The sequence below is a fragment of the Condylura cristata genome, unplaced genomic scaffold, assembly GCF_000260355.1.
Source record: "Condylura cristata isolate star-nosed mole 26May11 unplaced genomic scaffold, ConCri1.0 scaffold00043, whole genome shotgun sequence".
Lineage (NCBI taxonomy): Eukaryota > Metazoa > Chordata > Mammalia > Eulipotyphla > Talpidae > Condylura > Condylura cristata.
In genome coordinates, this window is record NW_004567144.1 from 4,671,945 (window position 1) to 4,687,693 (window position 15,749).

At 53.7% G+C, this 15,749-nt stretch overlaps 1 protein-coding gene across 2 annotated transcripts; it reads right to left on the reverse strand.

The window, feature by feature from the left end:
* Positions 1-504: 504 nt before the first annotated feature.
* Positions 505-14,712, reverse strand: ZMYM3 (zinc finger, MYM-type 3). 2 transcript variants are annotated; one of them, XM_004694474.2, is made up of 25 exons: positions 14,620-14,712; positions 13,188-13,877; positions 12,156-12,199; positions 11,756-11,822; positions 11,065-11,359; positions 10,648-10,825; positions 10,083-10,301; positions 9,642-9,792; positions 9,266-9,381; positions 9,016-9,102; positions 8,721-8,871; positions 8,290-8,462; positions 7,951-8,116; positions 7,248-7,345; positions 7,007-7,169; positions 6,635-6,747; positions 6,317-6,491; positions 5,988-6,134; positions 5,423-5,526; positions 4,925-5,093; positions 4,471-4,622; positions 3,771-3,885; positions 2,999-3,253; positions 2,101-2,218; positions 505-1,979 (listed from the first exon to the last, which is right to left on the reverse strand). In XM_004694474.2, the coding sequence occupies exons 2-25, from the start codon at positions 13,855-13,857 to the stop codon at positions 1,787-1,789; spliced, it is 4,119 nt and encodes a 1,372-aa protein (XP_004694531.1). In that variant the 5' UTR covers positions 13,858-13,877; positions 14,620-14,712; the 3' UTR covers positions 505-1,786. The 2 variants fall into 2 exon arrangements, with proteins under 2 accessions (XP_004694531.1, XP_012589398.1); XM_012733944.1 differs by having other exon boundaries at positions 11,756-11,828.
* Positions 14,713-15,749: the final 1,037 nt, after the last annotated feature.

Here is a 15,749-nt window from a genome sequence, read left to right on the forward strand (position 1 = left end):
AAAATCTCAACCACCTCCATGCCTTTCTGGTCCCCTAACTACTCCCACATACTCTGAGACCTAGGTCAAATGCCAGCTCCCCCAGTGAGCTCACAGCCTCCCTATACATCCCTCTTCTCTCCTGCAGAACCAGGTATTTATTACATTCTGCCCGTCTTAGGACTAATTGGGCACTGGCATGTCTTCTTCTAGCCTGGAGTCTGTTGGGGATAGGATCCTCATCTAATTAATCTTTGTCTCCTCTGAAGCATGTAATCTAGGCCTTTAATGGCTGGCTGTTGAAGAACCTTTCCCGTAAGTGTTTGGAAACTTGTTTAAAAAAAAAAAAAAAAGGACCATATCCTAGTAGGTTAGTTTAGAGAGGTGGGCAAAAATGATTCCCAAACCTGAGGTAAGCTGCCTTACTTCTCTACCCCTTGAGAGAGCTGGAGTTATTCAGCACCTCTCCTCAATATCCCTCACCTCTGCAAACACCACTCTCCCTCCCGCAGAGAAGGCAATAGACAATTTTAACTCTTTATTTGAAACAAACAATTTCAGAGACATAAGGTTAGTTGTGACAACAGCTTTTCACTACAACACAAGGGCGGGCATGGCTCACTGAAGGTAACAGGCCAGGCACCTCAGAACAATATATACAATTTAAACAGTGGCTAAACTGATGACAGTTATAAAAACACAAAAAGGGGCTGGGGAACAGCAAAGCCAACAGGGGAAGAACTGGGTACCCCCTTTGCTGGACACTGTACTTTCTGGAAGTACAAAGGCAAGATGGGGAAGACAGAAGCTGCAGGCAGTCGGGCAGGACTACCCACAGCTCCTTACCATCCTTCACCACAGACCCCATCCTGCATGACCAAGGGCCCCCACAGGCTTGGCCTGGCTCTTATAATAGGGGAAGAACAAGAGTGGGGAACCCAGCCCCAACCCAAGTCAGAAGGTAGTTCTTGCCTTGGGAAGTCTGTCCACTGAACTAAAGGGAGGCAGTTACAGAAGGGGGCTAAGCATGTTGACACCATGGCTCATGCCAACCTAAGATGGCAGAGAGAGCAAAACACATAAACCAAGGGGACAGGAATCTGCTCCTGGTACGTTAAGGGTCATTCTCTGCTTCTGAGGAAAAACAAAGCATTTGGAAGATATTTAATTGCAGCACCAAGAGTTGGTGCCTGCAGGAGCAGGGAGGGGAGACAAGGTAGTGAGGGGGTTCCAACCACCAGTTATCTCACAGGAGGGGAAGAGTGCCTATGCTCTGTGTTTTGAAAGGTAAATGGTCCCCTCGTTACTTTCAGAGTTTCTTTCATGTCTTTCATACAAGACCCTTTCATGTGGTACTAGGGGAAGAGGAGAGAAGGGAGTGGACACAGGGCAGAGAAGGCAGCCGGGTTCTTCCCTTGGCTACACCTAGGAACAAGGGGCTTTCCCTGCATGGAATGGGTCAGGAAGCCCAAAGTCAACAGGATCACCAGAGCTATTAATGCTCCACCCAGAGTCTGGCCCCAGGAGAAGGGGTTTACTCTGAAGCGTAAAGAAAATGGCCTTATTGGGTTTTGCCCATCACCGGGAGACCAGCCCCTTGAGCAGAGAGGACTGAGGCCCCGTGGATGTCAAGTGGTATGGAAGAAGGTAAAAGCCAAAGGTTCCTAGGGATGGCAGGGAATGGATGAGTAGAAAAGGGCAGTCAGGGCCCTTCAGAATGAGTAGCATTGGTTCCTGGGCAGTCGCCCTGTGCGGCACGGCCACAGACAGACACTGGTATGAAAGATGGACATGGACGGCAGTGGGCTCAGTCCAGGTCTTCCTCCCCAGGACGACCCAGCTCCTCATAAATCTCCCGCACAGCCAGAATACGATTGAGCATGCTCTCCAACATGCTGCGGTCCATGGGGATCACGGAATACCAGAGAGGTGACTCGGCAATGCAGGACCGCTCGGGTTGCAGGTAGAACACATCGTTGCGAGTCCGGAGGCTTTCGGGACTGCAATGGTGGGGAGAGGGGTGGTGGCGTGCGGAGGTGGTAGGGCAGAGATCAGAACCAAGGCACAATGGAGCCCTTGGTGCCCCATGCTCATGTCATTCCTACAAACCCAGCAACTCACCATTTTGAGAGATAAAATTCATAGAACTTGACAGGGCAGCGGAGGGGATTCATACGGTTCTCACGCTGCTCTAAGATAGGGGCTTCATCTTCTCGCTTCCGTTTCCCAGGACCCGTGTCTGTGGAGGAGGCAAATGACCCAGACTCATTAAGAGAGCAGTCTCAATGCCCAAGCACACATTCTAGGGCACAGGGGGAAGACCTGTGTCATCAAGGGAAAGGGAAAAGAAACAGCTAGTGCCCCCCATGCCAGCTAAGTGCCCCGTGGGGGTGCTGCCCTGCAGCCTTCCCTTGTTATCACTGCTAAAGTCTCTCTTTGTGATCACCCCCAAGAGGTGACCCCAGAAGTGATACATACAAAGGGACAGGACAGTTCCTAAGGAAAGGTTGGGCTTGCCTTCCAGAACCGAGAAACACTGCTGGTCCCAGTCCCCTTACTACCAAGTCAGTGCAGGTTAAGGCTGCTCAGATCCCGGGAAGGGAACTTGGGAACCTCCCCCAGATAGGACAGGATGCCAGGGCCAGAATGGAAACCTAGGTGCAACTCCTGTTACAACGACTAACAAAGAATCATTCACTGTCAATTCTCTCCAACAGGTAAACACACCCAACAGCTTCCTATCTGTCCATCACCCCCTAACCAATATAGGCAAGCAAGCAAGTGAACTGCCTTGAAATGAGGAAAAGCCAGAAATGGGGAGCAAAGATTACATCCTATTGATGCAACAACCACTGCCCATCAGACTGAAGGACTGGCTGACTTTACTTGTCCCACAAACTCAGGAATGGAAGGGCAGGGAAGCCTGTGGCAAAGGAGAGGGTCCACCTGGCAATTACGGTGGATTGTGGAAGGGGAAAGCAGAAAGGGGGGAGGCTGAAAGTGGGGGATGGCTTCATACCTCGCCCTTTCCTCTGGCGGACTGGGGCATAGTAGCGGATGCTCACTACCTTGGTGGTGCCCCGAGGGGTGGTACATTTGCGGGACTGCCGCACCACGTTGGTGAAGGAGAGCTGCATGTGTTCCTCAGCTGTCTGCAGCCCAAAAAACTTAGTGTTGAAGAACATGAGTGTGTTGAGAAGGACAAAGGGCGAGTAGACCCCCAGCTGCTTACACTCCCAGAGGTGCTCTTCCTCCACTCGGGAGAATACAGTATCTGCAACAGTCAAGGGGGAGATGCTAGTCAGGAGTAAGCAACTACCTGAACCAACCACTTTGGATCCCAGCACCCTGCTCAGGGTCACTTACTCCAGCATGCTTGTTCCAGAAATGACCAGATATATGCAACCCCAATGCTGTGCCATACTCACACACAAGGACTGTGAGGTTTTATTTTTTATAGTTTGCGTTGATAGCTTCTCTCCTCACTCCCAAGTTATAGGCAGGTAGGTAGGAGTCCTATGACTTCTTCCTCTCTTTCTTCACCGCCACCCAAACCCAGGCCCCCTCTTTTTGGTCCCAAAGATAATCCTTCAGATCTCAGTCTTAAGCTTCATCTCATATTCAAGGACAGAGACTCCTGCTCCTCTCGCCCTAAACCCTGAGGCACCAGCTATGTGCCCCTGCCCTCCACCTGTCTGGGGAGAGAAGCAGACCAAACAACCCAGGACTCTTGGAAAGGTCTATCAGGAGAATGGAAGTAAGGGCATAGGGGTTGAGTCCCTGACCCTTACTGTTGGGGAGGAGTGTGGGCTGCCAGGTACTCAGAGACTTGTTGAGCTCTTGAACGAAAGTCAGGTAGTAAAGGTCCGTGAAAATGTTCACCATTCGGTTATTTTCCAGCAAGTACTGGAGAAGGAAAAACAGACACACATAAGCCTAGACTCCAGGTCCTAGAGGAGTGGCAATGATGCTGTAGGCCCCAGACATGGCAACCTTAATAACTAGGAGACGACAGGAACTGGTTGCTCAATTAGATGACCCAGAGTGCTTTTCCTGGGTGAACCTCCACATCTACAGCCCCAAGGCCTTGCTGGAAGAGGAGGAGGTTAGAAGAAACGTGTCACAACTGGTTCTTCACAAGCCCAGAAACCCAGATCAAGTAACACTAATCTCTCCCAGTAGGAACTGGACACTGCCCTGCCATCCAAAGCACCCCATTCTACCCATCTCTCCCATTCCCAGAATAGGTTTGTGGGTCACCAGGGGACCTGGAGAGCAATGAAGACCGTTCCTTGGCCAACAGTCCCAGAAAGCAGCTTTGATTTCAGGAGAGTACTGACAGAGCTTAGTGTGTTTAGAGGAGGTGAAAGGCGAGCCGCCTACTTGAGGTAGGAAACAAGATGAGGAATAGAGTGGGACAAAGTCACTGCTAGGGGGGCCCTGCCTTCTGTGCGCAGAGTGACAGCAAGTGAGGCAGAGTACAAGTGGTACCTGTTGGATGCCAAGACACAGATAGTAGATACTATCAGGTTCATATCGTTCACCGTTAGGTCGGGTGATTTCTCTCACAAACTGGGCCAGACCATAGTTGAGCTCAGCAGCCGAGCAGGCCAGTATATCCTCTTTGATACGCATAGGTTTGGCTGCAGTGAGATAGAGTGGAGGTGGATAGGATTAAAAAAACTCCATATGGAGACTCTCCTCTAGTTCCACCACGAACCTCTTCATCCCTTAGTCATGTCTAGCTCCAGAACAAACACACCAATGACAAGCCCTCAGCCTTGAAGCCTACAAGACCTCTCCCCCTTCTATAACTCCCCTCCATCTCCACAGGGCACCCCTATCGCTCGGGGAAATTGCCAGCTGAATCAGTCGTCTCCCTTCTCATTGTCCTCTCTACCTCCCTGCCCCACCTCTGACCCCCTTCTTCCCCCTCAGTACTTACGACCAAAGCGCAGCTCATCACCCTTGCTCGTTTCTCCATTGGCATATTTTGACTGCACCCAACACTTCCAAGCATTGACACCATAGGAATAGTTGAGTCCAGTACAACTAGGCTGGCTACTCATGGAGTCCCGGGAACAACTCTCTGAAAGCACCAGTCGCTTTTGACCCTAGAAGAGAAGGAAAAAAAGTGCGGGGGAGGTGAAGGTAAGGCCAGGGGCCCCACAGAAGCTAATCAGGACAATGTGTACCATTGCCAGGGGGACTGATGTCAGAACACAACAATCTTCCACAGCACAGAGCCCCAGAACAGCTTGAATGACCTTGTGAACTAAGAGGGCAAAGTGTGGCTGTATCTCAGTACTCACAGTGGTAGGGAAAGGCATTGAATGGGATGAAATGAAGGCCGCTGACTTAACTAGAGAGCTGAGAGTTTCCCCCGCCCCCTCAGTTTGAGCCTCCATCCCTCTTCTGTAGATACAACAGCTTCCACGCTCACCTTCCTCATGGTCCGGGGAAGGTCTTGCTCAGTAGACACATCCTCAGGCCCTACTAGGCCACAATCAAAGAGGAAGTCTACACTGGGGTTAATGTCCAAAGGATCTGTGAAAGGGGAAAGGAAGAGGAGATACATATGTTCAGATCTTAGACCTGCAGTCCTCCCCCAGCCCAGTCTACTGCCCTCTTAACCGAAGCAGGGCCTCGTAGGCAGCACACTGTAATCAGTAGGGGCCAGCAGTGCTCTACCAAGAACATGCTCAGAGGCACAAAATAAAAAATTGCAAGAATATTCTTAACACTACTGCACTGTATCTTTAAGAATGGTCAATGTCCTGTTATGTGTTTCTTGCTACAATGAAAACTTTGAAGAAAACAAGATTCTGCTCTGGAATAGTGCACCCGTCCTGACACCTCTGGAACTACTCCCTCTGAGAGCCTCTGTCACAGGGCCACAGGCAATGTATTTCCATTTCTTTTCTCTTCCTTTCTTTTCTTTTAACAAATTCTTTGTCTAATGGTACCCAAGCTACAGTACCAGTGGGCATGCCTGAAACCCTACTCACTCTTGGGAAAGTCTGCCTCCAAATCTTGTCCCGGCTCGTCCAAAACATTGGCCATCTTGACAGCCATGGCCAGGACATCATCTCGAGCTGGCCCAAACAAGTCACAGTCTTCCAGAAGCCCCTCTGCACTCTGGTTGCTCACAAGATCTGAGAGGCAGAGAAGTTGGCTTGGTCACCGCAGCGCCTGCCTAGTGCCATCACAAGCTTTCAGAGGCTGATCCCAGTTAGCCCCCCAGCCCGCTAGGTATTGCGATCACCCCTCTCTGTCCCTTAAGCAGAGACAGACTGGTGGCACCCTAGCTCCCTCATCGCCGTTGTCCATGGCATACCACAAAGGTCAGATGAGGCCTTGTCTAACTCCTCAGCCTCTGCAATCATTTCTGCCATAGCCAGGATGTCAGCTTCCAAGGGGTTGGAAGGGATCTTCACCTTCAGCTCCTCAATGGTTTCCACAATCTTGTCTGTGCTCTCCAAGGTAGTGGGCAGGAACATGGGCACAGGCACCTGGAGGCACAAATGCCAATAAATGCCAAGACCAAACCAGCAGCTACAAAAGGATGACTGATGAGAGAGAGAAAAGGGGAGTACTGGGTTTCAATCCTGGAAGGGTAAAGGACACCACCACCAGGTAGGGCAGGGACACTTACCGGGATAGGCATTGAGAAAGGCACCGGGACTTTCTGGCAGTACAGATGCATAGGCACTGGCACAAAGATGGGCACTGGGATAGGCAGCACAATCACCTGCGGCTTCCACTCTTCTGCTTACAAGAAAAGGGTCTTTTCAGAGTCCTTGCTGACAGGTCACACCCAACACAGGACCTGTACTTGTTTATAACCCCTAGAACCTCAACATATGCTGTGGCACAAAACCATCCTTGAACCCAAGGTGAAGAGACAACTCTGTAACTCTAAGTTAACCATACGCATGACCCTTCAGCCACCTAAGAAATCCCAGGCACAGGGCCAGAGACCTAGGCCATGGAAGGCAGTCTGCGGTATCCAGGTACCCTAGCTCACCTGTCTGACTCCCTTTGGACTTCATTTCCACCTTGCAGGAAACCCCTCGATTCTGCATCAGTGGTTTACACATGGCAGCTTTGTTTTTGCGGGGCGTTGCTGGGGGCAGCGGGGGCGGAGGAGGTGTGGGAGCAGTAGGAGTTGATCGGGTCTTAGTAGGCACCTGCAGAAACAATGAACACCAGTGCAGCCAAATACCAGGCCCTCCTCTGAGACAGCCTTCCCTGGTCTTTGCCCTGACCTTGCCCAGATTCCCATTTTCCTCAGGGGTCTTCACTGTGTTGCTGTTTTCCACTTTGGTTTGAGAGGGTGTCTGGGGTTTCGGCTCAGGAGACTGACCTGTAGGTCAAAACAAATGAATGCTTTCATCTGAGGAATAAGCTCTCCAGTTCCCTTTCCCTTGTCGCAGAACTACACGGGCCAGCGGGTACACAAAATGGTGGTACAGAATCTAGAATTTCCATTCCTCATTGCCCTGGTTAGCCTTCTCTAGGCCTCAGCAGCAGTGACCAAGAAGATCCTTTCCTTCGCTCCTGGATGCCAAGAAGACTGAAAACCAGTAACCCATAGATGGCCTTCAGGAGTCTGGTGTCCCTGGAACAGTGTAGAGGCTAACATTGTGGAAACAGTAACATTCTTCAGCTTTAATAAAGGGAGAGTTTATGATAATACTTCCTTTTCTCTGAAAACTAACCAGAGCCCCTACATGTCCCATCCTGCCTGGGTAGGTATCCACTCCCAAAAAACACTCCAGTAGAATCTAACTCTAAGAACCTTCAAACCAGCCTCCCCTCGAGCACCTGCATGGTCCAGAAGTTACAAGAGGACACATCTCTGGGAGCTCTGGCCAGGGATAAGGTGAAAGCAAGAGAGGGAGGAGAGAGGCGCTGGGTCCAGGGTTCGCAGGATCTGGGCCAGTCTGAACAGAGTGTGCCAGGACTCACTGTTCAGGAGACTCTCAGGTCCACTCTGAGTATCCAAGTTGGGCTGGTTCTGCTGGCTGTAGAAGCGCAGCAGACACTGTTGGTTGCAGAAATGACGGATCTGCCCACGCCAGTGGATGGTCTCCAGCAGCTTCCCCTGGCGCTTACAGGCATGGCATCGGGCAGCCTGAGGGTGTCAAAGAATGGTCAGGCCTCCCTCCCTAAATTGTGCTGGGCCCTTTGCTCTGGGATGAGCCAGCCACACTGTTCCCTGGGAGACTGGGCCTGTTGGAGTGCCCTCCCCACACCCTGACCCAGCACTCTGCTGTGCTCTCTCCTTTCTGACACACTGCCCCTTACCTTGCAGTACCACAGCAGGTACTTGCTCTTGCAGTCCTCACTGCAGAAGTCCCAGGTGCTGCCATCCAGCTGCTCAGTGACTCCACGCTGGCAGGTCTGGGAGCAGTAAGTACAAGTGATACAACACAAGCCCAGTTTCTTAGTGAAGTCCTGTTTGTACAGCAGCACGCAGCCTGGAAGAGGGCAAGAGAGAAAAGCATCCAGAGATAGAAGTCTGCGTAGGCAGAAGACTCAACCTTTTCAAGACAGTTAGCGTGAATCCTCTCTAGGACAGCGCACACGCCCAAAGCCCAAGGATGGGTGAAGGCTGAATGCCCTGAGCAGAAGGCGCCTGCCCCACAAGGGACTGGGGTCCCAAGCCTTCATCATTCCTTGGTCATCCTCCCCAGCTACAAGGCACGGGATTTTCTGCCTCATCCCCATTCCCTTACCTTCACTGCAGAAGCTCTTCTCCACCCCGCTAAACCGGAGTTTCTCATGCAGGAGTTTCTCCTGCCGGCAGTGCTCACACTGGGATACCACACCCCGGAGTCGCTTGAAGTCCTCGCAGCAATCTCGGCAACAGAACTGGAACACCTGGTCCTGGGGTTGAGGGGGGGGGTGCACAGGACGGGGAGAGGACAGAACTGTGACATCTAGACCTGGCGAGAGCCAAGTGGAAGAGCCCCTTTAGCCAGAAATCAGACTGTGTGGCAAGATGTGGGTGGGGCTGGGCGGGGGTCTTACCTGCCAGTCCAAGACCTCAGGCTTGCCACTGAAGAGGCTGTGGCAGTAGTGACAGCTCAGGTGAATGCCCCCTTCAGGGCTTGTGCGCTGGAGGGAAGGAAGACAAGTAAGGGAGGGGCGAGATGTGTGTGGTAGTGGGGGGGAAGGGAAGCCAGGTTGGTTCTTTGCTTTTCCCAGAAGTACCTACCCCAATTCCCATACCCTCTCTATGTCGCCACACCCTTTCTCCCAGGTCCAGGGTCTGGAGTACCTGGAACTTGGTCCAGCAGCTGGGGCTGCAGAATTGGTAGACTGTGCGATCAACCTTGTTGTAGTAACAGGGGTCAGAGAGGCTGCGGCGGCAGAAGCTGCAGGGTCGGGGAGGGCCTGGGGCATAGAGAGAAAGGGAGAAAGAAAGAAAGAAAGAGAAAGAGAAAACAAGAGAGAGAGAGAGAGAAAGAGAGAGAGAGAGAAAGAGAGAGAGAGAGCACACAGAAGGTGTAAGGCAGTGCAGAGATGGAACAGGAAATCCACGGGAAGATGTTGTCGGGGCTGAGGTCAGGCAGCAGGGGTTACTTTAGAAGGGGGAGTATGGGAGGCAGAAGGAAGGCCAGCAGGGGTCTCAGAGAAGAGGGCTTTGCACCTACCAGTGAGCCCTGCCTGCTTCACTTTGTAAGAGGTGGTACAGCACAGGGAACAGAACAAGCTGGTCTTGCCATTACGATCCACATGTGATAGCATCTCAAAGTTCTTACACAGGGTCTTGCACCAGACACATGGGTACACACGTGTGTTTTTCTGTGAGGATGGGGAAGGAGAGGCTGAGGCTGGGTTTGTCCCTTCACTTTTATTTTTTAAATTTTTAAAACATGAAATATTTCAGGCATACAAAAAAGTATAGATGATGATATAACAAAGACCTGTGTATCCACCAGCCAGCTTCAAAAATAAAACATAACAGATACAATTGAAACCCCCTTTATTTGTTTTATTCCTCCCATCCCTCGACCCATCAGGCACCTTTATTTATCACCCAAAGACCACACCCCCTTCCAGAGCCCTCTAACGCACTACTCCCTCGGCCCCACCTTCTTGTATGCCCCCAAGCAGGTTGTGTTGCAGAACCGCTTTTGTTGGCCCTCATGGAAGAGGAGCTCGGGGCCAGGGCTCCCGGTCTTGGTGTAGATGTAAGCCCCGCACTGGTCACAACAGTTGGTTTTCAGTCCCTTGTTGGCCCGGAATTTGGAGAAGCAAGAATCGCTGCAGAGCCGGTGCACCACGCTGCCATTGCTGACCTCATGCAGGACCTGCCACACACACACACCCTGAGCGGGGGCCTGGCCAACCACCACCCACCCAGATGCAGGGGCAGCCCACCCCACCTCACCCTAGACCTTCACAGCAGACAGTAGGCCCAGGGACCCCCCAACCTGCACGTCAGGCTGCCGACTTGATGGTGAGGTCCTGGGAGGCAAGGCAGGCCAGCCGCATACATCCTGGAGAAGCTCTATCCTTGAATACGCTCCCTCATGGTGGCTGCCTTTCCTCCCCACTCCCCTCTTTCACAGGGCCTGAGCCCTGCATCCCCAGGATTACAGGGGCAGGTCAGGGCTGGCCAGGCTCTGTCACTCAGTCCCCATTCAGCTTCCTCACCTCTCCAGTCTTCTGGCATATGCTGCAGCGAGTGGCATCGGCGGGGTCCCCAGCCTGGGGGATTGGGCGCTGCTGCTGGGCTTCATAGAGAGAGAGGCAGACAGATGTGCAGAACTCATGGAAGGAGCCTCCAGAACCAGTCTGAGCCACAACCGAGTCCTTGGTGTTCCAGATCTCCCTGCAGATGGGAACAGGTTTGAAGGTCTACTCGACATACCGCCCTCTGGTTTCATCAGCTACCGCTCGCGCACACACATACACACAGATCGAAGAGCACAGAGCCAAACACTCTGAGACCCGCTACCTAAGTCCCCTCTCCTAACTCCACTCTGCTAGCTTCTTGCCAGCAGAAGTCTGTCTCAACCACTATTCCCACCCTGAAACCTGCCCTCACTGCACCCAGACATCCTCACGTACTTCTTGCAGAAGGTACAGGTCTTTTTGCCCGAGGGCTTCTTGGAGAAAGTGGTGAGACAGGATGAAGAGCAGAAGAGCTGAGGCAGCCCCTTGCGCTGATAGGCCGTCTGCCCCTTCTGCAGTGGTGTCCGACAATGTGCACAAGTCATCTTGGTGCCCACTGAAGAGCGCCCAGCCCTTTGTGCCACGCTTGAGCGTAGGGACATTCGAGGAGAGCGCCGGGGCCGGAAGGGCACAAAGTCCTCATCGTTGGGGTCGTCTACCATAGCATCAGAATCCTCATCTGACACTGGAACTGGGTTAGTAGAGGGGGTGGGGGATGGTGAGAAAAGGCTCCTAGGCTAGGTCTCCAGCCACCCCTGTAGGTAGCTCAGTTGATACTGGGTCCCCCTTGCATTGGTATCTTAAGCTACTGGTGTCACTATCCCTTAGTTATTGTGCAATCTCTGAGGAGGGGAAGGCTCTAAGTGAGAAGATTGGGGATAGGGATGGCAGAGCTGAAACCAGAAACTCCATTCTCACTGCCCTTGTTTTCAATTTCCCCCACTGCCCCTGGTTCCCATGCCAACCCACAGCAGGGATAGGCACTTCACTCTGCATAGTGAGGGGCTGCAGGAGCCTGCCACATCCCGCTCTGAGCTCTTGTCCACACCCAGAATGCCCAGGTCATACTTCCTCAAGTCCTACTCACTGCTCTCAGTGGAATCCACCACCTCAGGTTTGGGAGGTTCTACTCTCCGAACGCGTTCGCTTCTCTTCTGCACCTTGGAAACATGGGGAGGGAGGAAAGCTGACACCAGGGGCAGGCTAAAGGGTCAGCTGCACTAGTACAAGCTGGAGGGGGGTTAGACTGGAGAGGGAAAGGAGAATAGGGACCCTTAGCCCAGCCCTTTAGGAGGAGGGGAGAAAAGGAGAGTAGAATCTCTCTTTAAAGGAAGCAGTAGACACAAGAGCTCCCTCCTTCCTAACTCCCTACACACACATACACACACGCACCCTCCACCGAACAACATCTGGGAGGGGAAATGAAGGGTCTGTCCTTCCCAGAGCTATAGGGGGAACCAGACTCTTTCCAATCCCCTCCCCCTCACCCGCTCAGGCGGCTTCTCACTCGCCTTCCCAGTCAGGCCATCTCCTGCAAAGGAAGCAGAAAGCAGCCTAAATCTTCAGCCTGCTCTCACCATCCCCTCCCTGGCCCAACCCCCACCTCAATTCCTGGGGAAGAATCTACTCAAAACTGAAAGGGAAAACTTGAGTGCCTGTGGCTTCTTGGGGCCCCTCTCAGGGTTACCTCAAGCTCTGCACTAAGGGGTGGGGGTGGGGGGGAAGCACAGCTATTCTCCATGAGAAAAAAAAAAAAAAAACTACCCAACCTACCCTTCCCACCAGGTTTCTGTCCTAATCACTGGGAATTAAGGAAATATAGGTAATACACCTTTCGTGGAGAGTTTATAGTTTACCAACAGAAACAAATGCAATCACGCAAAGGGGAAAAGGAAATCCTAACGTATGGTTAAGTTCCCCTGAACTCAGGTGGTTATATAAGCCCTAAGACCCTGGTTACAAGTTGGGAGAGACACACCACTAGGCAGAACAGGGGAGAGGCAGAGGGGAGTAGCGAGAGCCTCTCAAGTCTACGTGGTCCCTATCACAGACACAGTCATAGGCCCTCGTTTCTACCATTCCCCAGTATCATTATGCTGTTGGTGGTTCCAGAACCTAGTTATCATTCATCAATCCCTGAAACCCCACTGTCACCTGCAACAATACAGCTGGAAAATTCTTAGAATCAAGAAGCCTGGTGCATGCCCTCCAAAATCCTGAAGGAAGGACCCCGGCACCAAAACCCCACTGGGATAAGGGAAATTAAACATCTCCCATGAAATCCACTCTTCCCAACCTACCCCTGCTTCCTCACTCCTATTCCTCTCCCTCGGTGCTACTTTCCTTAATCTTCTTCACCACACCCCCCACTCCTCCCTGCCAAACCCCCAACTCTTTCCCCACACATATCCGCACTCTTATCTTTCCGCCCCCACTCCACCCCTATTTCTTCCCCAGTAGACCCTCCTTATCCCCACCCCTGCCCCAGTCTTCATTCTCCAGCTGATTAGGCAACCTACCTGGCAAGGAAGGGTGTGCAGGGGGGCTAGGGCCCCCGGGTTTGGTCTGAGAACTGTTGATTCCATCCCCCAGAGTTTCTCCCACTGAAGGGCTGGGGGGTCCATTTGGGCTCTGTGGCTGCCCTTGGGGAAGCTCCTCCTCCTGCCCAGGAGATCCCCTTCTCCCTGTAGCTATGGAGGTGGTCTCTTCCTCTTCAATATGGGAGGACTGCAGGGTTATTGGAGAATCTGGAGCTAAAGGCTCTAGTAGCCCCTCTGGTGTAGAGGGATTGGCTGCCCCAGCCCCTGGATCAGGTGGCAACAACTCAGGGGTCTGGCCCCCTGGTCCAGGCTCTAAGGTTTGATCTCCTGCATCCCACGCAAGGGTCCCCTCGGGACCATGGTCCCCCTCTGGGGGGGAGGGGGCTTTATACAGCAGCCCCCCCAGCCCCAGCAGCTCAGTGGCTCCATCCAGGACTCCAGGGTCTTTTTCCAGGCCAGCAGGGGTATCGAGCAGGTCCAGAGCTCCCGAGGATGGAGAAGGGCCAGGGGGGGCCCATCCTCGAGTTGGGGCAGTCTGGGATTCCAGTAGATCCTCTCCAAATTCCATGTCTACTGGAAGGTCTCCAGCCAGGGGCTTCTCTGGCAGGGTCAATGGGTCAAACGGACTGGGGAAATCACTGGGGTCCATGAGGTTGACTGGATATTGGGCTGTAGATTAGGGGTAGAAGAGGAGGCAGAGGAGACGGTCTTCGCCAGAATTCCTTCTTATATAGGCTCTGGGACACACCCCATGATCCACTTGGATTCTCATGAACAGCCCCCACCACAACCGACTAGCATTTCCACGGGCTTTAGTCCAATGACCACTCCCCCCCAATACAGCGCCCCCTGTGGGGAGAGGCGTTCCCCAGCCTGGCTCTGTGCCCACTCTCGCCAAGCAGTCCTTCCACCCGCCTGCCCCCGCCACCCCACTGCAAGTCCTAGTTCCCCTCCCCCCCTACCTTTCACCCCCCAACTCCGGCTGAAAGCCCCCTTAAGAGTCTCCTAGGACCGTAGCCCGCAGGAGCCTTTCCCGCCCCCGCGATCTCAGTTTCTACACCTTCCCCACTCTCCTAGAGCCCCCCAGCCCCCCAGTCTTTACCCACCCTGTCTGGCCCCACCCCCCCTCCCCGCGTTGCATGGTCCGCCCTCAGCCCTTCCCTCGCCCCCACAAACTGGCCTTCCTAATCCCTCTCCCCCCAGTTACCTTTCAGGGTCACCCACTTCCTCAGCCCTGTACCCCTTTCCTATTGCTCCCCCAGTCTTCCTTCTCCTGTTGCCCACCCCCAACCTCAGGCATTTACAGGAAGACATTTTGGAGCTACGATCTTTCCTTAGACCCCCCCTCCTCCCGACTACTGCGAGATCCAGCCTGCAGGTTCGGTTCGGCTTGATCAGGCCCGACCCCTACCTGCGGCAGGGTTAGTGTACCGGCTACAAGCCTAGAACTGCAGACAGCGACGGCCCCGCGCTCCTTCTCCACCTCCCTCCCTAGCAGCCGGGACAGGGGTCGCGGCCCCTTTAAATGGCAGCGCCGCTCACAGCGCCCAGCGCTCTGCACCAGGCGGGCGGGCGGCGCCAGCAAACAACCCTATTGGCTGGCTCGAGGAGGGGGCTCGCGAGACAGCACCGGCCCCCGGCGCGAGACTCCCAGCCCAGTGGCCGCCTGGAAATTGCGGAATGGAGCACAGTTGTTGGAGATGGAGCTCGAGCCCCCGCCCGGGGCCCCGTTAGTTGAGAAGGCAAAGATAGCCTCTGGAGCTTTGAAGCCCTCCCCCGCCCGGGAAAGGGGGTGCCCCTTTCCACCAAAGGGCCTAGTACGCTAGCCCACAAAAAAACATCTACGCACCTGCTTCCCTTACCTGGCTCCAGTCTGGCACCCCCACCCCCGTCACACCCGTGCCCGCCCTACCTCCAGGAGCCCACTCTACCCGTGATCCCCTCCTCTCATTCAAATGGTTCCCGGTCCCCTCCCCCTCCCCGTGTCTCTCTTCGCTTCCCACTCGTGTTCAACCCTCCTCCCCCCGCATCCGCCCCCCTCAACAGTCCCTACCTACGCCATGCAGCAGGCGCCTGCCAAGATTACCCTCCCCCCAACTCCACCTCTCTGGGGGCCCGCCCCCTGGGTGACTGCTGGGGTAATGAGTGACAGCGGAGGGGGGTGAAAGGCTGGGACTCAGCCCTTACTTGCCCCTCCTCCCCTTGTCTGCAGCCTGGGGTGGGGGGCTAACCATTCTAAGAGTCACAGTTGTGGGGTGCATTAAGCTTGGTCTCTAGCACCAGGCACCCAGGACGGGTTAAATCGCTCTGGCTCAGTGACAACGCCTATGCAGTAACCGTTATTGCAATATAACCCTAAAACCAGGTCCAGCAAAGACCCCTCCCCTCACTCTTTCAATGGTCTTAGGGTAAGTTCTGGGATCTTCTCCCTGAGTCTTCCTGCAGGAGTGCAGGAGCTCCGGGCGTTTTTTCTTGAGTAGTTTTCCTCATCAAGGCCGGTAGCGCGCGCTCTCTCTCTCTCTCTCTCTCTCTTCCTTTCTC